We start from the raw sequence: 25,471 nt of genomic DNA, 5'->3' as shown, positions 1-25,471 counted from the left end.
CAGGACACCATCAAACTCCTAGATGAAAACATAGGCAAAACACTCTCTGACATCAACATCATGAATATTTTCTCAGGTCAGTCTCCCAAAGCAATAGAAATTAGAGCAAAAATAAACCCATGGGACCTCATCAAACTGAAAAGCTTTTGCACAGCAAAGGAAACCCAAAAGAAAACAAAAAGACAACTTACAGAATGGGAGAAAATAGTTTCAAATGATGCACCCGACAAGGGCTTAATCTCTAGAATATATAAACAACTTATACAACCCAACAGCAAAAAAGCCAATCAATCAATGGAAAAATGGGCAAAAGACCTGAATAGACATTTCTCCAAAGAAGATATACAGATGGCCAGCAAACACATGAAAAAATGCTCAACATCGCTGATTATAAGAGAAATGCAAATCAAAACTACCATGAGATACCACCTCACACCAGTCAGAATGGCCATCATTAATAAGTCCACAAATAACAAGTGCTGGAGGGGCTGTGGAGAAAAGGGAACCCTCCTGCACTGTTGGTGGGAATGTAAACTGGTACAGCCACTATGGAGAACAGTCTGGAGATACCTTAGAAATCTATACATAGAACTTCCATATGACCCCGCAATCCCACTCTTGGGCATCTATCCGGACAAAACTCTACTTAAGAGAGACACGTGCACCCGCATGTTCATTGCAGCACTATTCACAATAGCCAGGACATGGAACCAACCCAAATGTCCATCGACAGAGGATTGGATTCGGAAGAGGTGGTATATATACACAATGGAATACTACTCAGCCATAAAAAAAGGATGACATCATGCCATTTGCAGCAGCATGGATGGAACTAGAGACTCATACTGAGTGAAATGAGCCAGAAAGACAAAGACAAATACCATATGATATCACTTATAACTGGAATCTAATATCCAGCACAAATGAACATCTCCTCAGAAAAGAAAATCATGGACTTGGAGAAGAGACTTGTGGCTGCCTGATGGGAGGGGGAGGGAGTGGGAGGGATCGGGAGCTTGGGCTTATCAGACACAACTTAGAATAGATTTACAAGGAGATCCTGCTGAATAGCATTGAGAACTCTGTCTAGATACTCATGCTGCAACAGAAGAAAGGGTGGGGGAAAAATGTAATTGTAATGTATACATGTAAGGATAACCTGACCCCCTTGCTGTACAGTGGGAAAATTAAAAAAAAATATTTTAAAAAAAAAAGATAAACTCACATTAAAGCAAAACCAAATTTAAAAAAAAAAAGAAATTTGTTTTCATTATATTAAAAAAGCACTGATTTAAATTTATGATTTGTCATCAGTTTGTCTGTTTTCTCTATTTAAAGTTGTAGAAACCCATTGTAATGAATAATATTATTTCCAGGCTGCATCATTTGGGTTGTTTGTTTTTTTTATTTTTTTTTTGTTTTTTGCTTTTGCCCAATACTTAAGTGGATAGGTAAAGTAATAGTTTTTATTTGGCTTTGTGTGTGTGTGTGTGTGTGTGTGTGTGTGTGTGTCTTTTTGTCTTTTTTTCTTTCTAGGGCCACACCCACTGCATGTGGAAGTTCCCAGGCTAGGGATCCAATTGGAGCTGTAGCTACCAGCCTACACCAGAGTCATGGCAACACAGGATCTGAGCTTCATCTACGACCTACACCACAGCTCACAACAACACTGGATCCTTAACCCACTGAGTGAGGCCAGGAATGAACCCACATCCTCATGGATGCTGGTTGGGTTCATTAACCACAGAGCCACAATGGGAACTCCCTTGGCTTCTTTATAAAGTCCAGATGTACATTTTACATAGAAAAAGGCAAGATCATCACCTAAGTCTTGTAGCTTCTGTAAGGTGAATTTTCATAAGAAGCACATGCTCTTCTTTTACCAGATTGCAGCAGGAGAGAAGATTCCTTTGAGCCAGGAAGAAATAACTCTGCAGGGCCATGCCTTTGAAGCCAGAATATACGCGGAAGATCCTAACGATAACTTCATGCCAGGTGCTGGACCCCTAGTGCATCTCTCCACCCCTCAAGCAGACCTTTCCACCAGGATTGAAACTGGAGTACAGCAAGGTAATGTGAAATAAAGCACAAAAGTCTCGGTATTTAAAATATTTTGGTCATTTTTATTTTGGGGTGGGGGTCCTTTCCCTGTGTCTTGTGGAAAGTCTGTTTTTTTAAATAAGGGATTTAACTGATTTCTCATTCATCTTTACTTTTCCTTCTGGAATTGCTCTTTTTTAAAATAAGAGTAACTAGTATTTTTAAACAGTAACTACCCTTTTTTGAAATGTAGCAGCACTTAGTCAAACCTAAGCACCAAACACTTTGCTGGAAGGTTGATTTTATACTGTTTTATAGTTTTCCTTTTCTTGGTTCCAAATGTGATTTAAGGTGACTGATACATGCTATGCCCAAGGCACCCTTTCGAGGTACTGAAAGTCAAGCTGGAGGATTATAAAATAAACTTAGTGCAATCTAAACAGTAATAAATAAAAGGAGGAAAAGTAAAAAAAAAAAAATTAATAGTTCAAGAGCTATCACAGTTTGTTTATAATTAATAACAATGGTCATAACAATTACTAAGCACTTACTATGTACAGGCCCTGTTCTAGGTGATTTTTCTACCTGGGCTCCTTTAACTACCCTATAAGTAGGTGTTTTTATCACCCCCCATTTTCCACATGAGCAAACCAGGGCACGGAAAAGTGACTTGTTCAAGGTCACTTGGAGCCAAGCTTCAGGCCCATACATTCTGGCTCCAGGGTTTATTCTCTGAGTCACCTCTGTTTACTGCCACCTTAACTTTAGTTGCCAGAGAAGTTATTCAGATGGTGAGTGATTAAAATAAAGCAATTCTCAGGAATAGCAGGTTATGTTAGGCCAGTGTAATCAGGGCACATTTCTAAGAGGAAGTCTGGAGTGGATTTGAGTAGGCAGATTTTTTTTTTTTTTTTTTTTGTAATGGCTGTTCCTGTGGCATATGGAAGTTCCCCGTTCAGGGATTGAATTGGAGCTATAGCCTCTGGCCTATGCCACAGCCACAGCAACACTGGATCCAAGTCAGGTCTTCGAGCTACACTGCAGCTTGTGGCAACACCAGTTTCTTTACCTGCTGAGCAAGACCAGGGTTCAAACCTGCGTCCTCACGGACACTATGTTGGGTTCTCAACCTGCTGAACCACAATGGGAACTCCTGAGTAGGCAGATTTAACAGCATACAGAAAAGTGGGAGTTCCCGTCATGGTGCAGTGTTTAACGAATCCGACTAGGAACCATGATCCCTGGCCTTGCTCAGTGGGTTAAGGATCCAGCGTTGCCGTGAGCTGTGGTGTAAGTCACAGATGCAGCTCAGATCCCAAGTTGCTGTGGCTGTGGTGTAGGCTGGTGACTACAGCTCCAATTGGACCCCTAGCCTGGGAACCTCCATATGCCACAGGTGTGGCCCTAGAAAAGAAAAAAAGACAAAAAAAAGAAAAGAGAAGAAAAGCGGCTTTACTAAAGGTGTGTTGGAAGAACTGTAAGAAAATATGTGGCTGGAGAAATGGTGAGCAGTTGGAGATGTGGCTGCATATACAGAGTGGGTGCAAAAATCATATAGGGTGTTAAAAGCCAAAATGAGGAATTAGGACTTCTTACTGATAGAGTGGCAGCATTTTGAGAGCTCTGGCTAACCCACAGCAAGATTTGTTAATCAGTAATTTTGTTTGTTTGTTTTTTAGGGCCGCATCTGCGGCACATGGAGGTTCCCAGGCTAGGGGCCTAATCGGAGCTACAGCTGCCAGCCTACGCCAGAGCCACAGCAACATGGGATCCGAACCACATCTGCAACCTATACCACAGCTCATGGCAACGCTGGACCCACTGAGCAAGGCCAGGGATTGAACGTGCAACCTCATGGTTCCTAGTCGGATTCGTTTCTGCTGCGCCTCGACGGGAACTCCAGTAAAAATTTTCTTTAACATTTCAGTAGAATACCGTAGAGATTAAAAAAAAAAAAGAATCTGAGGCAAGCAAAGCTTACAGCCTAATTTGTTAAAGGTGCTCAAAGGGTAGCAGAGGTAAAATTGTGAAACTGGCTCCCAGATTCACATCCTGGCACTGGGGAGGACAATCTAGTCCAGGAAGCTTCTTCTAACCCTTTTATTTGTTTTGTTGTGGGGTTTTTTGGGGGGGCGGGGAGGGGGGTTGGAGGTAGCGGCTGTGCTCACGGCATACAGAGATTCTTGGGCCAGGGATAAAACCTGAAGCACAGCAGTGACAGCGCCAGATGGATCCCCAAACCCACCAAACCACCAGGAAATTCCCCCAACCCTCCTCTTTTGGGTTCCATGACCCCTGTGTGTATTCCTTGGTCATTACCCTTGTATATTATCTTTCGGTGATCTTTTTATTCCTTGTCTAGTTTCTTCACTAGACTGTAAGAGTATTAAGGGAGTGATTGTGTCTTCCATGCTATATTTGCAGCCCCTTGTTCAAGCCTAGGCCTAGAAAGGGTACAGTATGTGTTGATGGGTAGGGCTGGGGGTAAATGGATGACTAGATAAAGAAGTGTAATCTAACTCCTTGATTGTATAGGTTAATCAACTTGGGTTCAGAGGGGTCAGGTGACCTGGCAGAATCACAGAGGTCCTAGAACAGCATTCTTTTTTTTTTTCTTTTTAGGGCTGCTTCCATGGCATATGGAGGTTCCCAGGCTAGGGGTCGAATTGGAGCTACAGCTGCTGACCTACACCACAGCCACAGCAACGGGAGATCCGAGCCACATCTTTGACCTATACCACAGCTCACGGCAATGCCGGATCCTTAACCCATTGAACAAGGCCAGGGATTGAACCTTCGGCCTCATGGATACTAGTCAGATTTGTTTACACTGAGCCATGACAGGAATTCCTAGACCATCATTCTTTATAACACACCCATGTCCTTTTGACTTGAACCATTTCTAATTAGTGAGATGTGCTTAATTCAGACTCTTGTTCTCTGAGACTGCGTCATAGTACAGATAGCCGCTGTTTGTTTATCAGCTCTGCCAGGTATGGCATCTGGCACTTGACTGTCAGTCCCTTCCAGTCAGCCTACAGGAGAGGAAAATCATTATCCTCATTTTTCTAATGAGAAAACTGAGGAGTTAGAGGAAGGAATGCCAGGGCCAAAGGTGATTGTGATATGAGAGGTGGAGGGAGTTTGCACTAACTTCCAAAATGAGAAGGGGAAAGAACATTCAGAAGGTTGGATGGGGAAAACCAGCCTGTGTGTCACTGAATGACTCTTTTAGGGCCCGGTGCTCTTGGGTGGCCATACTCCCTTTCAACTTCTGCTAAGTTTTTAAATTCCGGTGAGCCTCGGTTCCTCATGAATAAAATGGTGAGAACAATCTCTCTCATGTAGGAGTGTGTGGGGATTAAGTATGAAATGTACCTAAAGCCTGTGGAGAATGTCTGCTTATTATATTTTCTCTCTTTAAGTTTTAACTTTGATTACTTTGGGCTCTCGATTTCAGGAGATGAAGTTTCAGTGCATTACGACCCCATGATTGCCAAGCTGGTTGTGTGGGCTGCAGATCGCCAGGCAGCCCTGACCAAACTGAGGTACAGCCTTCGATATTACAATGTGAGTGACCTGGAGCCGTTCGTGACCTTGATGTTCTGTCTCTATAGCCAACCATGTCTGTCATGATTGGTGGACCTCTTTACTTGTCAGCTTATTCCAATTCCCCATATGTCACAAACAAAATAACTTCATGTGGGAGAATTTCCCATGGATCAGAATAGTTGGAGGACCTCTTGATTTCAGCTAGAACAGAAAAATTGCAGGACTAAAACTTTACTTTGGTATTAACTTCAGTGGAATCTGATATGAAATTTCTGTTCATCCTGTACATAAGGCCAGCTACACGGGTGTGGCCTATAGTCTGGTGTTATTTTCTCCAAAGGAAAATAATTATGTTCAGTTTTATCCATTTGATGAAATTCCTTGCTTTTCTGTAGCACATTAATTTCCTTGGTACAAAAAGTCCCATACCACACTGAATGAGCCTCATAGAAGGATATCTTATGAAGCCATGATATTCAGATTATTATACATGGTGAATTTGATTAAACTTCTGGTTTTTATGGCTTCACCTACAATGGCCTCCTTGCCATGCCTTAGACACACCCAATAAGGAGGTGTGTGTTCCTGTTGTCTCTTCCAGAATATTCCCCACACGATTCTTTCCTCCCTGTGTTCCTCAGAGTCCTTCCCAGGCTGCCCCACAAGACCCTCTGGCCCTTCAGCTGGCCTTGTTTCTCTTCTATCTCCTGACATTGTATTAGATATTTTTTTAATAGATAACGTTTGTTATCTGTCCTTAGAATGTAAACTCCCAGGGCAAGGACATGGTCTCTTTTGTTTCTCACTGTGTCCCCAAACTCAAATCAGGACCTGGAACCTAAAAGGCATTCAGGGAGTTCCTGTCATGGCTAAGTGGCTAACGAACCCGACTAGCATTCATGAGGATGCGGGTTCAGTCCTTGACCTCGCTCAGTGGGTTGAGGATCCAGTGTTGGCATGGGCTGTGGTGTAGGTGGCAGACATGGCTTGGATGCTGCATTGCTGTGGCTGTGGTGTAGGCCGGCGGCAACAGCTCTGATTAGACCCCTAGCCTGGGGGCCTCTGTAAGCCACAGGTGTGGCCCTAAAAGACAAAAAGACAAAAAATAAAATTAAATTAAATTTAAAAAAATAAAAGGGATTCAGTAAATGGTTGGCAAATAAGTGAATGGATGGATGAATGAGTGAATGAATGAATGAATGTCCCCAAGCCTCGGATAGCTGGTTTTGCCCCGGATCCCATTTATTGGGTGGATTTTGGTTCATTTTATACTTTTTATATCAATGTGTAAAATTTGGGTTTTAGTGTTGGGAGGAAGCTCTTTTCAGGTCATGTAATTCTATCGTCTTCCCAGTGTAGCAGTCCTACTCTCTGTTTGCTGTCTTCCTGTTTTGTGGGCATTTTCTGAGCCGAAAGTCTTCAATATCTTGCAAGTAAATCTCATTTAAGTTTTGTAATGATTGCTTGCTTTCCTATCCTGAACCAATTAAATGTCCTCACACTACCTACCCAGTACCACTTCCTTGGTCCACTTTGTCATAATAAATCAACATAATATTAAGTGCAGGTGTATAGTGATGGTGAAGTGGTTTTTTTTTGTTTTGTTTTTTTTGTTTGTTTGTTTGGTTTGGTTTGGTTTGGTTTGGTCTTCTGAGTTATTTATAGTAGAAAATACTTAGGAGAAAGAGCAAATGCTATAGGAACAGTTGTCTGAATGTGTTGTTTTCTCCGCTCACCGGGGACATGGCTTTTTCGGTCCTAGATTGTTGGGCTGCACACCAACATCAACTTCCTCCTCAGCCTGACTGGCCACCCGGAGTTTGAAGCTGGGAATGTGCACACTGATTTCATCCCTCAGCATCACAAAGAACTGTTGCCCAGTCAGAAGGACACAGCCAAAGAGTTTTTATGCCAGGCAGCTCTGGGGCTCATCCTCAAGGAGAAGCCTATGTCTGAGGCTTTCAGAATTCAGACACAAGGTACGGAATGCTTTTCTCTTTCCTCTGCTTTTCAAGAGTGTATAAATAATCAGGGAGTTCCCATGGCGGCGCAGTGGAAATGAATCCGACTAGGAACCATGAGGTTTCAGGTTTGATCCCTGGCCTCGCTCAGTGGGTTAAAATATGGCGTTGCCATGAGCTGTGGTGTAGGTCAGATCCCAAGTTGCTGTGGCTGGGGTGTAGGCTGGCAGTTGGAGCTCTGATTAGACCCCTAGCCTGGGAACCTCCATATGCAGGTAAGTGCGGCCCTAAAAAGTTAAAAAAAAAAAAAAGTATGTAAATAATCATTGAACATGTTTTTCTTTCTTTATGCCACTCCTGCCTCCCTTTTCTATGATTGACATCATCCTCTGCTAAAGTGTTATTTAGTGTGCACGGATGCACCCATAAACACTCTTTATTTAACCCATTAAATATAACTTAACAATCACCCAACAAAGTAGAGATGGACTTCTTTTCAAGCAAACACTAGTTCTCCCCACAGCTCATGCTGATATCCTTCCAACTTTCTTTTTTCTCTTTTTTTAGGGCCATACCTGTGGCACATCGAAGTTCTCAGGCTAGGAGTCTAATCAGCTGCAGCTGCCAGCCCACACCACAGCCACGGCAATGCCATATCCGAGCCACATCTGTGACCTGTATCACAGCTTGTTGCAACACCGGATCCTCAACCCACTGAGCAAGGCCATTAATCCATCCTGCATCCTCAGAGACAACATGGGGTCGTTAGCCTGCTGAGTCACAATAGGAACTCTTTTTTTTTCTTTTTTTTAATTTACATTTTATTTCCTCCCAGCTTCTTTCATTTGCCACTCCTAGTGGTTTACTATGTTGTATCCTCTGCACCTACAGCAACTTCCTTGGTCCAGGAGGCTACAGACAGCAACTGGGAACTCTGAGGGGATTCCCTTGGGTTACCATAATTTATTGTTACTTCCTCCTCTCCTTTCCATTCTGTGATCAAATTTCTAGCTGGAGACCTAGGCCCTTCATCATATCATGGAGTCTGAGCACAGGGAGGACAATGGCAGAGATTCATTTTGGCTCTACACACGTGCATCCCTGCTTGGCATCCCCACTGAGTGGTTGTCCAGCCTCTTCCTAACACCTCAGGAAGGTAGAAATTATTAATGAAAATTCATCAGCTAATTACAGTTTTCAGTCAGTTCTCCATTAAGAAGTTCTTCCCTCTAGGAGTTCCTCTATGGCTCAGAAGGTTAAAAACCTGTGGTTCGAGTTGCTGGTGTGGCACCGGTTCAGTCCCTGGCCTGGGAACTTCCACTTGCCATGGGCGTAGCCAAAGATAAAAAACAAAGCAAACAAAACAAACAAAAAAATTCTTCCCTCTAAATTGAGCAAAATCTGAGCTCTCCCGAACTTACTCCATAGTATTTACTCAGGTTAACTCCTGAACTTTGGAGCAAACAGGAAAAAAAAAATTGAATCAATTTATCCCTTCATTATTTTTTGGATTATTATATTATTATAGGATCCTGTTATTGGGATTTTATTTAATTTCTAGGTTCATTCAAGAAAGTTGCATTGGGAGTTCCCGTCGTGGCTCAGTGATTAACAAACCCAACTAGGATCCATGAGGATGCAGGTTTGATCCCTGGCCTCACTCAGTGGGTTAAGGATCTGGTGTTGCTATGAGCTGTGGTGTAGGTTGCAGATGTGGCTTGGATCTGGCATGGCTATGGCTGTGGCATAGGCTGGCGGCTACAGCTCCAATTCGACCCCTAGCCTGGGAACCTCAATATGCTGCAGGTAAGATCTTTAAAAAAAAAAAGAAAAAAAAAAGAAAGTTATATCGAAAGCTTAAAATATATAACTACCTCTTTAGATTTGTGCTCCGTCCTCCTTTTATTCTGTTACGTTAAATAAATGCATTTAACGGTACCCCTTATGGTATTCCTAAACCTGGACCTGGCATTTTTTGAATGGAGAGTCCTCATACTCTCACCTTCCTTTTAAAAATTTATAACCAGCACCAAGAGGAGTTTCAGAAGAAAGTATTTCAATTTAGCTATGCTGTAGCTCCTGGGTATTGTCTAACCACGAGTGAACACACAAAAAAAATGTCTATGGGGTGGACCAGTAGCAGGGAAGACTAAAAGAGGCCGAGTGAAAGGAAAATGGTGGGTGGGAGGGATTTGGGTGACCTGGAATGCATTCGCCCTGTCAGAGAGGATGATCCCATGGGAGTTCTCTTGTGGTGCAGCAGGTTAAGGAGCCAGCATTGTCACTGCAGCGGCTTGGGTTGTTGCTGTGGTACAGGTTTGAACCCTGGACTGGGAACTTCCACATGCCGCACGTGTGGTCAAAAAAGGAGGCGGGGTGGGGGGTGAGCCCTGCACAGCTTATGCTACCAGAGGATGAGAGTTAAGACTGTAAATATCCTGATTTTCCAAGAAAAACTGAGATTTTTCATAGGAAATTTCTTGAAACATAAGTGAAAACATCTAATTTAAATGTAAAGCAATGACTAAAATAAATATATTTGAACTGCCAGAATAGGACCTCTGTTGTATGTCTGTTTTTGTTAGTAGGCTTGATGTTCATAAATTTGTTATTGAATTTTAAATTTTTTCTAGATCGATATTCTCCTTTTGCATCCAGCAGTGGAAGAAGACTGAATATCTGTTACACCAGAAAAATGACCCTTAAGGATGGTAAAAAAGGTAAATAATGGTTTTTATTAAAAAAGAAATGTGCTTCATAGAATATATCAGATTTACCTGAAAAAAAAAAGATTCAGCCTGGCCATGATCAGTCAATTATAATTTTTAAGATTCCTAGCCTAAACATTGAAAGGAATTATTCCAAAATAATAGAATTGATTGGCTTTGGGTGGTAGAGTTAATGATATTTGTTTTTCTTTACATTTTTCTATATTTTGTAAATATTTTAAAAACATGTCATAAAACACACATAGCAAAATGACAGAAATGAAATATGCCAAAATAGGATTTCCCTTTGTGGCTCAGCAGTTAATGAACCCGACTAGGATCCATGAGGATGTCGATTTGATCCCTCGCGTCACTCAGCAGGTTAAGGATCCAGTGTTGCCATGAGCTGTGGTGTAGGTCGCTGACACGGCTCAGATCCCACATTGCTATGTCTGTGGTCCAGGCCAGCAGCTATAGCTCCAATTCAACCCCTAGCCTGGGAACTTCCATATGCCTCGGGTGCGGCCCTAAAAAGCCAAAACAAAAAAAGAAAGAAAGAAAAGAAATATGCCAAAGTATTAGTGAGGTTACCATTGGATGGTAAAATTTGAAACTGTCTTCCCCCCACCTTCTTTGTACTTTCTTTGCTTTGCACTTTGGTGAGAATGTATTACTTTTAAGGAAGAAAAGCAATAACTAAAACTACTCCAGGCAGGGAAGATTGCCCACTGCTCAGACAGGAGAGGGGTCACTGTTAAACCAAGGTGTTGTTGACAGGCAGTAATTTACTCAAGGCAGAGCCAAGATTGACACCCAGGCTTTCTGACCTTGACTCCTGTGCTATTTCCACCACTTCTCCAGTGGAAAGTGATTTTTGATTGCAAACTAATATAAGTAGGCTAGGAGTGGGGCTGATTTATTATAACTGAAGTCAGGAGAGGCCAACACCTAATCCAGAAGGCAGTTTATTAGATTCTGGCTGGAAGAGTGTACTAGAGGGACCAGAACCCTGTGCTAGCAGGTGACTGTATCCCTTCTGTTGCAGCACAGTTTTCCTGGGAAGCTAGATGTGGGGCTGGATTACCTTTGAATGTGTGGTGTTGGGAGCTGCCCATTATAAAAATGTGCCTCCTTGGTAGAACGGAATCCTCCTGCCAGCTGATCACAGCACCCTCTTCCCTGGACAGAGTAGAATTTTTCTTGTATCAACTCCATGTAGACACTTAATAAGTGTTACTCACTTATTAACAGATGCTTTGTTCATGGAAGACGTTTGGGTTATACACAGCTCTTTGAGTATTTTTTCATTCTGCGCCCAGATGGTCATTGTCTTAAATGAGTTGTGTGTGGTGGAAAGGAAGTTTGCAAACATTCCTTATAAAGTAGCATTCTGCAAATAGTTAACCGATCCATTTTATGGTGTGCTTATTCATTTCATGCTAAAAAACAGCCTCCAAAATCTGGAGTATTTTACTCTAGACTCCTCTATGCTGAATACAAATATCAGCAGCAAAGTTTCAGTGGCCTCGTCAACCTAAATTAAACAGAAAAATCACATGTGTGATTATAACTCAGGTGAGCCAGTTGTATTATTGGCATGAATATTCACTCAGGCTCTGAGCAGTGTTTAGAATTACACTGCAGCTCTTGGAATTTTTTTTTTAATTTTAAAATAAATAAATACATAAACAGAGATGAATGCTGTTCACTACATTCTTTTGGTAGTGTTTTTCAACAGTAATCCAGGTCTGAATGTAATAAATTTCAGAAATATCATGGTAAGTCTTTAAGGAATGCTAATCAGCAATGACCCTCGTTGAATAAGAGAGTGCTCCAGACAAGAAGTCTGAGGGCCCGGAATCATTTGTGAATCTCAAGTAGAAATAGCTCCTAATGATCTAAGTGAAAACAACTCAGTATTTTATTTATTTTATTTATTTTATTTTATTTTATTTTTATTATTTTTGTCTTTTGTCTTTTTAGGGCTGTACCTGTGGCATATGGAGGTTCCCAGGCTAGGGGTCCAATCAGAGCTACAGCCGCCTGTCTATGCCATAGCTACAGCAACACGGGATCTGAGCCACGTCTGCAACCTACACCAGAGCTCACAGCAACATCGAATCCTTAACCCACTGAGCAAAGCCAGGGATCAAACCCTCAACCTCATGGTTCCTAGTCAGATTCGTTTCTGCTGCGCCTCAACGGGAATTCCATTTTTGTTTTTGTTTTTGTTTTTGTCTGAGAACAACTCAGTATTTTAAATATTCAAGGTTTGAAAAATAATCTTTTGTTACTATAGCCATGTTTCATAGAACCCTGCCTTAATAATAGTATCTAGAATTTATTGAGTGTTTGGTATACGGCAGACACGGTGTTAAGTGCTTTCCATGGATTATTTCATTTGCATTTTCAGAATAGGTCAATGAGGAGTTCCCGCTGTGGTGCGGTAGATTAAGAATCCTGACTGCAGCAGCTCAGGTTGCTTGCAGTGGCTTGGGTCCCCGGCCCAGGGCAGTGTGTTAAAGGATCCAGTGTTACCACAGCTGTAGCTCAGCTTCATTCCCTGGCCCACGAACTGCCATGTGCTACAGGTGTGGCCATACAAAATAAAATAAAAACATATAATGTCTAAAAGAATTCACAGGATCTGGAGTTCCCGTCATGGCGCAGTGGTTAACGAATCCGACTAGGAACCAGGAGGTTGCGGGTTCGGTCCCTGCCCTTGCTCAGTGGGTTAAGGATCCGGCGTTGCCGTGAGCTGTGGTGTAGGTTGCAGACGAGGCTCGGATCCCGCGTTGCTGTGGCTCTGGCGTAGGCCGGTGGCTACAGCTCCGATTCAACCCCTAGCCTGGGAACCTCCATATGCCGCGGGAGCGGCCCAAGAAATAGCAACAACAACAAAAGACAAAAAAAAAAAAAAAAAAAGAATTCACAGGATCAAGTGTTTAATAGTAGTACATCTGGGCAATAGAGAGGACTTTCACTCTGTTTTACGTACCTCAGTATTTGGCTTTTGTGACTCTTTTCATTTTTGAAAGTTTTGAAAACAACTGACAAAGAGAAAAATCACTCATAAAGCTGGATGTGGGAAGAATCATGATGGTATTTTATATCCATCTAAATGTTCAAAGCAGAGAGAATTCATTCCCACCCAGACAGCCTCTTCCCAGGGCCAGTGAGTGAAGGGATATGAATGGTGGGAAGGGGCTCAGTGCAACTGGGGGCCAGAGTGTGAGGGAGGAGCAGGAGCAAAGAGGCTCGGTGTGGGGAAGCTAGACGCCAGCTCATTTTCCCATTGGTCTAGGACACAGGGTGATGTAGAAGAATGGTGGGAAGTAAGGCTAGGAGTTTGGGGAAGCATTTTGAATGATGTGGGGTTGTGCTAGGCAGCATCAGCTGGCAGGGTTTGGGGAGGGCCTCTTCCGTGAGCCGGGCAGAGGCCTGAATCTGGGTAGAGCAGTGAGAAAGGGAAGGAGGAAATAGAGAGGACTGGTCCTCAAAGGGAAGAATTTGACAGCTTTGTGGGGACTATTGGAGATGGAAAGTGAAGGAAAAGGCAAGAATGAAAGGTTATACACCTGGATGACCAGAATAATGGTGTCAGTCCTAGAGCTCACAGGTCAGGAGGTAAGGCAGGTGGAGCGGGGGGGAGACCCACCATATTTATTTTAAGGTGCGGAAGGAGGATCCTGCTGGGAATGACATAGTTCTGGAGAAGGAAGGTCAAGGTTGGAAACAGATTTGAACTGGCAGCATCAAAATGCTGGTTGATGTGTCAAGAGTAGATGAAATGGCTTTTGTCTGCATTCTCCACGCTACAAAATTTCCATCTCCTAGGATAGTCTTTAACCTATTCTTTCTTCACAGAATGTGAATATATTATATTTGTATAGTCTGTTGAAAAAAAAATTTTCTTTTTTTTTTTGTCATTTTAGGGCCACACCCGTGGCATATAGAGGTTCCCAGGCTAGGGGTCGAATTAGAACCATAGCTGCCGGCCTACACCACAGCCACAACAATGGGGGATCTGAGCGACATCTGCAGCCTACACCACAGTTCACATCGAGGACAGGGATTGAGACTGCGTCCTCATGGATACTAGTCAGATTCATTTCCAATGAGCCACAATGAGAACTCCGTACACTGTTACAACTTATAAAGCACTTTCACATTTATTTAATCATTGTTACATTCTCATACCCAGATAATGGATCAGAAAATCAAGACTCAGAGATTTTATTATATGTATTTTTTTTTATTATTATTTTTTACAGCCACACCTGTGGCATATGGAGGTTCCCAGGCTAGGGTCGAGTCAGAGCTGCAGCTGGAGTCTGCGCCACAGCCACAGCCACAGCCACAGCCACAGCAATGAAGGATCCAAGCTGTGTCTGTGACATACATCACAGCTCATAGCAGTGCCAGATCCTTAACCCACTGAGTGAGACTCGGGATCAAACATGCATCCTCATGCATACTACTCAGGCTCTTAACCTGCTGAGCCACAATGGGGGGACTCCAAGACTCAGATTTTAAATGACTTAGCCAAAATCACAAACGGCATATTTGGGTCTAAGCAGAACTTCTCTTTCTTGTTGAGGGGAAAGTATCTGAAATGATCCATAATCTTAAAAGACCTGAAACTCCAATTTTAAAAAAGAAAAGTTTAAAATTCACTTTTATTGGAGTTCCCATCGTGGCGCAGCAGAAATAAATCCACTAATATCCATGAGGAAGCAGGTTCGATCACTGGCCTCACTCCTTGGGTCAGGGACCCGGCGTAAACCAGAAGCTGTAGCTCCAATTTACCCACTAGCCTGGGAACTTCCACATGCCATAGGTGTGGCCCTGAAAAAAAAAAAAAAAAATCACCTTTATTGAAACCTGCTTGACTTTTAAAAAATCTTTATTGCTAGGGAGTTAAAAGATGTTGATATCCCTAACAACTACTTATCCTTAGGTCTAAAGTGAGGTTTTCTAAATCTCAGTTCCTGAATAAATTAATATCTTCTAATTTTTTTTTTCAATTTCCCTCCCTTTCTCCGTAAAGATATAACCATAGCTGTAACATATAACCGTGATGGGTCATACAGCATGCAGGTAAGCCTTCTTGGTTTTGTTCTGCAGCTCAGAACTAAATCTGATCTCTGTCATATTGAGTAAAGTATTTTTCCACTCTCTACTTTCTCTTAAGACATTGATTATTATGACTGTAGCTAGGAAAATGTCATGAGCTTTTATTTCCAACCAATTTGGAGAAATTGTCCCCTAAGTAGTTTCTGATCATGTATTCAGTTTGGCTGTTGTTTCCTTAAGAATAAAAACTTGGTAAAATAATAACAATAATAATAGTAATATCTTTGAATCAGACACTTCACAAGCCCCTAAAGTGTGTGTGAAGGTATTTAAAGCAGCAGATCTTAAGCTTTTTGTCTCAAGACCTCTGTAACACTCTTTTAAATATTCATTATTTTATATATATACACCATTTTAACCTTTTTTAAGTGTATGGTTTAGTAGCATTAAATACATTCACATTGTTGTACAACTGCTACCACCATCCATCTGCAGAACTTTTCTCCTCTTGTGGAACTGAAACTCTGTCCCATTAAACAGTACGAATCCACCCCCCTTCCCCGTCCCCTGACCATCACCATTCTACTTACTGTCTATGAAGTTAACTATTCTAGGTACCTCTTGTGAGTAGAATCATTCAACATTATTCCTTTTGTAATTGAATAATTTCACTTAGTATAATGTCTTTGAGGTCCTTCCACTGTTGTAGCATATGTCCAAATTTTCTTCTTTTTTAAGGCTGAATATTCCATTTATATATACACCATACTTTATTTATTCATCTGTCAATGGATACTTGGGTCGTTCTACCTTTTGCCTATTGAGAATAATGCTTCTGTGAACATCAGTATATAAACATCTCTTCAAGACTCTGATTGCAATTTTTTTAGGCAGGTACCCAAAGAAGTAGAATTGCTGAATCATATGGTAATTCTGTTTTTAATTTTAAAAGGAACTACCATACTCTTTCCATAGTTTCTATACCATTTTAAATTCCCACCAATAGTGCACAAGGGAGTCAGTTTCTCTACATCCTTCCTTGCCAACGTGTATATTCTGATGGGTTGTGGGGGTTTTGTTTGTTTTCTTTTAAAAACAAACAAACATTCTAAGGTATGGGAAATATCTCACTGTGGTTTTGATTTGTTTTTCCATAATGACTTAATGGTGGTAAGCATCTTTTTATATGCTAATTGCCTATTCGTTCATGTTCTTGGGGAAATATTCAATTTATTTGCCCTTTTTTAAAATGGGATTGGGTTTTTTGTTGTTCATTTGCAGGATAAACTGAAAAAAAATTATCGCAAGCTCATATTCCATTAGCCATCAGAGCTAAAACATTAGCACATGCCCTGCAGTCTCTAGAAAATCCCACCAGGAGTTTCCATTGTGGCTCAGCGGAAATGAATCCAACTAGTATCCATGAGGATGCAGGTTCTATTCCTGGCCTCGCTCAGTGGGTGGGGGATCTGGCATTGTTGTGAGCTGTGGTGTAGGTTGCAGATGTACCTCGGATCCCACTTTGCTGTGGCTGTGGTGTAGGCCAGCAGCTGTAGCTCCAGTTCAACCTCTAGCCTGGGATCCTCCATGTACCTCGGGGTGCAGCCCTGAAAAGCGGAAAAAAAAAAAAAAAAAAAAGAAGAAGAAGAAGAAAGAAAGAAAATCCCACCATATACTTGTGAGAGAATGAGGTCTTTAAAAAAGACAAAAAATATTATATTATTTTGAAATCATTTGGTTTTGTGGAACTCCTAAAGAGGTTTTGGGGACCTCAAGGGATCCACAGGTAACACTTTTGAGAATCTTTAGTCAGAATTTTTATGGTAGACCTTGTTTTTTGTTTAATAATTTAAAATTTTATTTTAGATAATTAGAGGTTCATATGCAGTTGGAGAAATAGTAAGAGATTCCATTTATTTTTTTACCCATTTTCCAAAATGGTAACATCTTGCAAAACTAGTATAATACCACATTCGGGAAACTGACAGTGACACATTCCACCAACTCATTCATTCAGATTTCACATGCCTGAGAGTGTGTGTGTTTGTTCTATAGAACTCCATCGCATGCTCTTGTCCCATATCCACCAGCCCAGTCGCAGGGAAGAAAAGTTCCATCACCACAAGCACCTTCTTGTTGCCCTTCTATAACCATCCTTCCTCCCCATCACATGACAACTTAAAACTCTTCTTCACCTCTAATTACTTTGTCATTTTAAGAACATTATATAAAAGGAATCCTACATTATGTAACCATATTGGACTGGATTTTCTCACTCAGCATAATTCTCTGATAATTCTTCCAAGTAGCTGCATCTTTCACTTGTTCATTCCTTTTTAATCCTGATAGTATGCATGAACCACATTGAAAAAATTCATCCCCTGAAGGACATCTGCAGATAGACCTCAATTTTTAAAAATCCATTTTAGGAGTTCCCTGTGGCTCAGCAGGTTAAGGATCCAGTGTTGCCACCATTGTGGCTCTGGTTACAGCTCTGGTGAGGGTTCGATCCCTGGCCCAGGAACTTTGGCGTGCTTTGGGCACAGCAAAAAAAAGTCTATTACACATGCAAAATGAAATGCTGAAAGTGTTAAAAAGCAATGTGAGGAGTTCCCGTCGTGGCGCAGTGGTTAACGATCCGACTAGGAACCATGAGGTTGCGGGTTCGATCCCTGCCCTTGCTCAGTGGCTTGACGATCTGGCATTGCGGTGAGCTGTGGTGTAGGTCGCAGATGCGGCTCAGATCCTGCGTTGCTGTGGCTCTGGCGTAGGCTGGCAGCTACAGCTCCGATTAGACCCCTAGCTTGGGAAACTCCATATGCCTCTGGAGCGGCCCAAGAAATGGCAAAAAGACAAAAAAAAAAAAAAAAAAAAAAAGCAATGTGAGAACTCAACCAAAGACCTATAGTAAGTACAAATTCAGAGGCTAGAATAAATCATTTTTAGTATGTGTTAAGAAATTTCAAATCCTGCAAAAATGAGTGTCAGTAGGGTGCCTTAGATCCCTCAATACCTTGAGACACTTTGGTTTTCTTTCTCCAAGACCTAGAAAAATGATAGGAAATCTACCTACTTTCATATGGGAGAGTTGCGATTCATATTCATACCTCTGGTTTAGGGACTCTTCTTATCCCTTCGTAAATGGTAAAGTAAATTGCAGGTTTGTTCTAACCTGCGCACAGAACTACATCTCACACATTTAGAATGTGCTTTTGTAAATCTTTAAACAAAACTGTTCCCAATCTAACCTTTATGTCCTGAGAATCCCACAAATATTCATGTGGCTATTTTAAATGGTTACAAAGCAGAGTAAAATGTCATATTTAACTTAGGATAGATGAGAACCAATGTATAAATACTGCAGTGTGACCTCTTTCCCTTTAGCCTACATAATATATTTGAAAAGAATAGCCACAAGACTCTGACACTAACATGGGAATTGAAATGAAAAATAGAGAAAGATTTAAATGGATTTTCTGTATGTAAGGGGAAAAATTATTTTTTTTTGAGTGTATATGTGAGGTTTTGTATCCTTTTGTCAGCTGCCTTGAAAGATTGTGAAATTTGTTCTTCCGTACTCTCTCTCAGAGTAAGAAAATTGTGGTCAATCTCCAGCTAATTTCTCTTCTCAAATTATAACTGGAACCCATAAATTGGATCTACATGTTGGTGAGATAAAAGAAATCCATCTAATTATGTGGTTCTGGCTTTTTTCATTATGGACTTTGGCACAGTACAATGACATTTGACTCTGGGTACTCAGAAATGAGTACTAACCTAATATACTCAACTCAATTTTAATAATTTTGCTTACTTTGATTTGTGTTTCTGTTTCACTCTTTTATTGCTATTCTTAAATGAACCTTTATCTGTAGCATCATGGTGCTGTAGCTATGTTACATAACTTTTTTTCTTTCTTTTAATTATCTTACTGATGTTTCCTTTTATTTAGAGTATTTTCTTTGTGAATCTTAGCAGGAGAACATTTTACCTATTAACTTTTGAAACTGTTAATATTAAAGAATTGATTTTGATTTTACTTCTGTAGTCTTGTTCATTTATTTTAAGGATCTTGTTTTTCTGGGTTTTTTTTTTTTTTTTTTTTTCAGATTGAAGATAAGACTTTCCATGTCCTTGGTGATCTTTACAGTGAGGGAGACTGCACCTACCTGAAGTCTTCTATTAATGGAGTTGCTAGTAAAACTAAGCTAATTATCCTGGAAAACACTATTTACCTATTTTCCATGGTAATGTCCCTTTATAATAACACTATTGGAGTTTGGGAGAAAAGTGCTTGACCAGAGGCATTCCCCTGAGATATTAGAGAAAGAAACTGCTTCCTCACTCACTGGCCTTTTCTCTACCTCCCGTTCATGGTCACATTTCCACGTACTCCAGATTTCCATTCACACCTTTTGTTCTCACAGATTCTCACTGACAGACACATATCCATTTTCTTCCTTTGATTCTCAAACACACCTCTTCTTGTCAGAGTGCATCTCCCTGCTCAGGGGCCAGTGTTCTCTCAGGGATTTGATTCCTAAACACTTCCCCCAAACACCATCCTCCGTGGAATCCTGGGGACTTGGGAGGAGGTGACCATGAAGGAAGGGTCTGTGGGCCAGATAGTCCCTGCAGGGAAGGTGGGTGGGATTAGCGGTGGTCTCTTGCCAGTCAAAGGCTGGTTGAGGTGGACTTGGCATGGATTTGGTTAGGAGCTTGTTAGGAGACCTTATGTTCTCCATGGACAAAGAAAGAGAATGGATTATCAGATGTGCTGTGGCCTCTTCAGAGTTTTCTCACATTTGAGAACCATCTTGCAGATCACAGTTCTTTGTGATGAGATGCCTTTAGTATTCCAGTGATTAAATTATGTGCATGGAGTCAAGGGCATCTTTTGCCATAGTCAGTATGCGCTAATGATATGATGGCAGAGGCAGTAGAGTGGTGAAGAGCCTGAGTTTTAGAGGGTGAAACTGCTGTGGTTCAGATCCTGGCCCTACCAGTATCTGTGTGACTTTGGGCAAGTTATTCTCTGGGCTTCAGTTCTCCCATCTATAAATAGGAATACATAATAGTACCCACTTCTTAAGGTTGTTATGACAATCAGTGACATAACACACATGTAATTAAGAAGTCCTGGCTTAGACTAAGCATTCGATAGTGAGGATGCTGTTTCCAAACAGTGGCTGTCTTTGGCAACAGTTAGATACATGAATTCTTTTAATCCCCTGTGAGGCATATGTGCCATTACTCCTTTATAATGAGAAACCAAGACTGAGAGGTGCTTAGTACTTCGCTCAAGGCACAAAGCTAGATTAGAACCGTGGTATTAAAGATGACTAATATGACCAAAAAAAAAAAAAGGAATGCCCGTCGTGGCTCAGTGGTTAATGAATCCGACTAGGAACCATGAGGTTGTGGGTTCAATCCCTCGCCTTGCTCAGTGGGTTAAGGATCCGGCATTGCCGTGAGCTGTGGTGTAGGTTGCAGACGCGGCTCGGATCCCGCATTGCTGTGGCCCTGGCGTAGGCCAGCGGCTACAGCTCCAATTCGACCCCTAGCCTGGGAACCTTCATATGCCGCGGAAACGGCCCAAGAAATGGCAAAAAGACAAAAAAATAAAAAATAAAAAAAAGATGACTAATATTTAGCAAACAGCTTGAAAACAATCATTGCCTCAGGTCTATTAGTAAAACTGAAGTGATAAGTTCTTAATTTCCTTTCTGATTTATAGTATAAAACTACCTATAAATATCATTTCTATTTATAGGATGGAAGTATTCAGATTGGCATTCCAGTCCCCAAATATTTGTCTTCAGTGAGCTCAGAAGGAACCCAAGGAAGTGCCATAGCTCCAATGACTGGAACCATTGAAAAGGTAATGACAAGAATGTGTGTAGAATGATATCTAGTAAGTCCTGATAAATAGCTTTGTTGAACTTTGTAGTACATATCCTTTTCCTCCCTCTCTAAATCTTGCTCATTGGAAAACATCCATTTCAAGAAAATAGGAGGATCAGGAGTTCCCATTGTGGCTCAGTGGGTTAAGAACCCAACTAGTATCCATGAGGTTACAGGTTTGATCCCCGGCCTCACTCAGTGGGTTAAGGATCCGGCATTGCCATGAGAAAGAAAAGAAAACAATAGGATCTATTATAAAGTTTATATTAAGAGTCTTCAGTGAAAATACCATTTACCTAACATTTGATAAATTGGGAATTTCCATCAGAGTATAGATAATCCAAGTTGTCTTTATATGACTAAATGGAACATTCGGCAGGCATTATCTAAAAATTTGAAAGGTATTGGTGAAGAATTGGTGGTGAATGCGTGTGAGCTCAGAGTTAAGATCCATAACTGATATGACTTCCAATGGTGGTAGATCAGTGGTCTCCTTTTGTATACTTGAATACAGTAGAGTCCCTTCAAATGCAATTAAGCCATAAATGGTCAACTATAGGAGTTCCTGTTGTGGCTCAGCAGAAACGAAATCTGACTAGTATCCATGAGGACGCAGGTTTGATCCCTGTCCTCTCTCAGTGGCTTAAGGATCCAGTGTTGCCATGAGCTGTGGTGTAGGTCAGAGATGCAGTTCAGATCCCGAATTGCTGTGGCTGTGGTGTAGGCCCACAGCTACAGCTTCATTTGGAGCCCTAGCCTGGGAACCTCCATATGCCGTGGGTGTGGCCCTAAAAAGACAAAAAGAAAAGAAAAAAAAATCAATTGTATATTCTTCATACCAACAAATAAGAAGAGTGATTCCCACTGTGGCACAGTGGATTAAGAATTCAACTTCAGGGGCTCAGGTCACTGTGGAGGCGCGGGTTTGATCCCAACCCAGCTCAGAGGGTCAAAGGATCCAGCACTGCCACAGCGTGGCTCACATTCCGTCCCTGGCTGGGAACTTCCATATGCTGTAGGTGCAGCCATAAAAAAAGAGAATAAGAATACAACTGTTTGAGTGGTGTGAGTGATCTCACCCACTGTCCCCTCTGAAAATGTTTGCCCCAGAAGGGAAGTGGACTAGGGGACTTGAATCTGCCTATAGTTCGTTCAGTCTCATTTCCCACAGACCTCTTGTAATGTGGGCATTCTTACACGGGGTTTACAAGTTTTTCCCTGTAACTGGCCTAAACCTAGGCCATTGAATTCATTAGATGCTACTGTAGCATTACCCAGCAGTGGATGATTTGTGGAGCTTCTCATTTTTCACAATATTGGCTCTATGTATTGACTTTAGAACCTAACTCTACTGTGTGATATTTCTAAAAACTACTTGATAATTATGTTAAACAAGAAGAAAGTGAAACCATCTGGGATAAATGAGTTCATTTATACCTGAAAGAAGGAAAACGCATATTTTTCTGGGCTGCCAGTAAGTTTCTTTCACATTAAGATTTTCTGTACATTTATCACACAAGGCCCTAAAGACTTGAAACACTATCCCAAACAACTTAAAAAGCAGAAAACCAGGCAAGACCCTCCACACTGCCTACCGAGAAGACATTTGAGTGTAGTACAGGCATCCTGCAGAGAAATTGCAGGTTCAGTTACCACAGCAAAGCAAGTCACACAAATTTTTTTGTTTCCCAGTACATATAAAATTACATTTACAGTATGTTATAGTCTATTAAGTGTGAAATAAAAATATGTCTAAAAAAACCAATGTACGTATCTTAATTTAAAAATACTTTATTGCTGGAGTTCCCATTGTGGCGCAGTGGAAAAGAATTTGGCTAGTATCCATGAGGATGCCAGTTCGACCTCTGGCTTTGCTCAATCGTCTGGGGATCCGGTGTTGCCGTGAGCTGTGGTGTAGGTTACAGACACGGCTCAGATCTGGCGTTGCTATGGCTGTGGTGTAGGCCGGCAGCTATAGCTCCATTTCAACCCCTAGCCTGGGAACTTCTGTATGCCACGGGTGCAGCCCTAAAAAACAAAAAACAAACAAACAAAAATTTATCGCTAAAAAAATGTTAACCATCTTCTAAGTTATCAGTGAGTCACAATCTTTTTTGTTGGCAGAGGGTTTGAAATATTTCAAGAATTGCCAAAATGTGACACAAAGGCACAAAGTGAGAAATCCTGTTGGAAAAATGGCACCCGTAGACTTGCTCAATGCAGAGTTGCCACAAACCTTCAATTTATTTAAAAAAAAAAAAAAGTGTCTGCAAAGCACAATAAAGGGAAGAGGTGTGGCTGTAGTCCTTCCCTGCTGATGGTATGTCTTGTCTATATAATACATGAAAAAAACAAAAGGATCATGAAATACATAATGTGTATTCATCTGCTTCAGGGCTAGATGGGTTGGGGATAGGGGTGGGGAGCTGAGAAGTGCCCCCTCACTGACAGCAGTGCCGGCAGTGCCACACTGGCCTATGGGTCTCTGGTTTGTGCCAGTATACTTGTCTTTGGCAGACAAGACAACCACATAGATGCATACTCCTGCATGCGTTTATATACCAACTCTGTGAACCACAAAGGACCTCTGTATTTTAATATATTAAACTGTCTGAGTTTCTAGGTGTTTGTCAAAGCTGGAGACAAAGTAAAAGCCGGAGATTCTCTGATGGTTATGATCGCCATGAAGATGGAGGTAAGTGAAATCACTGAGTGCACTTGCCAAGTAAACCATCAATTCCGATTGTTCCTTTGCCTTCTCTTGTAAGATCTTTTTTTTTAAAGGCTAAACCAGTGGCACATGGAGGTTCCCAGGCTAGGGGTCAAATTGGAGCTACAGCTGCCGGCCTATACCACAGCCACAGCAATTCGGGATCTGAGCTGCATCTGCAACCTACACCATGGCTAACAGCAACGCCGGATCCTTAACCCACTGAGCAAGCCCAGGGATCAAATCTATATCCTCATGGATACTAGTCAGATTTGTTTCTGCTGAGCCGTGATGGGAACTCTAAGTTAAGACTGTTTTAAATACTGAGAGCCATGGGCTGGTGAAGCCTTAACTGCAGGAAAGAAAACCAATTCTTCTCTGAAATAAATTTTAATTTTGTGAGTTATTCCTGTCATTTCTGACTCTGAAATTATCAATAACTTAAATTCAGGCAGTAACCCAATTAAATGGTTAACTATTGTTATTTTCTAAAGCCAAACCTAGGATGCCAAGCATCAGTATCAAAGTGAAAACCTCAATCCAACTAAATTAGCTGTTTAGGTTTTTAGATGGTTACAAATTGTAGACTAGTAGTTCTCAGCCCTGGTCATGAATTGCACATAGGGAGCTTTCTAAAAAATTCTTCCCCAGGAGTTCCCTGGTAGCTCAGTAGGTTAAGGATCCAGCTGTGGCTCTGGTTACTTGCTGTGATGTGGGTTCAGTCCTTAGACAGGGAACATCTGCATGCTCCAGATATAACAACAACAGCAACAACAACAAAAATACTTCCCCAGACCAGTTGAATTGGGATCTCATGGAGGGGAGCCCAAGGATCAGTAGCTTTTAAAAGCTTCCTAGGCGAGATTCTACTGTGATACTGGAGCTGAGAATTACTAGCTAAACCAGAGCTTCCCTGTTATTGACCTTGAATGTGTCAACCCCCAAGCGCACCATAAAAATATTTTCTCTGTGTGCAGTGATACTCAAAAAGACGGAAAGCATCAACAGATGACAAAACATCAACAGCTGGCTTCATTTTTCACTTTCTTGTTTCTTGATTGCATATATGCCAAACCCTCGTTCATATCACAGCCATTGTTTGTCATGCCTTGTGTCTCTGCAGCACACTATAAAGGCTCCAAAGGATGGCACGATCAAGAAAGTGTTCTACAAAGAAGGCTCTCAGGCCAACAGACATGCTCCTGTAGTCGAGTTTCAGGAGGAAGGATCTGACAAAAAGGGAACCGAATAAGCTCCATCAAATAAATAGTCAATTAAGAAGCATCTTAAGTATAAAATCTCTACTCCAAAAAGAGAAAGTGCCTTCCTGCTTTTCTTGAGGTCTGATGACCAGCACTTTTACTAAATGATTATATATGATTGTGCTTAAAACCCTTTCATATTTTAGAATCATGTACTTGGGTCATGAATACAGTAAATTATCTCAAAATATTTCATATTAATAAAATTAAATTATACTTGTTTATTGGAGGCTAATATGGTTTGTCTTTGCCCCAGAT

At 41.3% G+C, this 25,471-nt stretch overlaps 1 protein-coding gene across 3 annotated transcripts in view; it reads left to right on the top strand.

Annotated features, from left to right (window-relative positions):
* The window catches only part of MCCC1 (methylcrotonoyl-CoA carboxylase 1), an 87,470-nt gene extending 62,033 nt beyond the window's left edge, over positions 1-25,437 (top strand). For 2 of the 3 annotated variants that reach the window (XM_021069887.1, XM_021069889.1), the window contains 9 exons: positions 1,887-2,070; positions 5,501-5,610; positions 7,355-7,571; positions 10,187-10,273; positions 15,312-15,361; positions 19,447-19,584; positions 21,111-21,218; positions 23,865-23,936; positions 25,075-25,437. In XM_021069887.1, the coding sequence (XP_020925546.1) occupies positions 1,887-2,070; positions 5,501-5,610; positions 7,355-7,571; positions 10,187-10,273; positions 15,312-15,361; positions 19,447-19,584; positions 21,111-21,218; positions 23,865-23,936; positions 25,075-25,203 (1,095 nt within the window). In that variant the 3' untranslated portion in view covers positions 25,204-25,437. Of the gene's footprint in view, positions 1-1,886; positions 2,071-5,500; positions 5,611-7,354; positions 7,572-10,186; positions 10,274-15,311; positions 15,362-19,446; positions 19,585-21,110; positions 21,219-23,365; positions 23,390-23,864; positions 23,937-25,074 lie in introns of those variants that run through there. The other variant, XM_021069888.1, reaches the window with a different exon arrangement.

The sequence above is a fragment of the Sus scrofa genome, chromosome 13, assembly GCF_000003025.6.
Source record: "Sus scrofa isolate TJ Tabasco breed Duroc chromosome 13, Sscrofa11.1, whole genome shotgun sequence".
In the NCBI taxonomy this organism is placed as follows: domain Eukaryota; kingdom Metazoa; phylum Chordata; class Mammalia; order Artiodactyla; family Suidae; genus Sus; species Sus scrofa.
The sequence above is the reverse complement of the archived record's forward strand: the minus strand, read 5'-3'. Positions and strand labels throughout refer to the sequence as shown.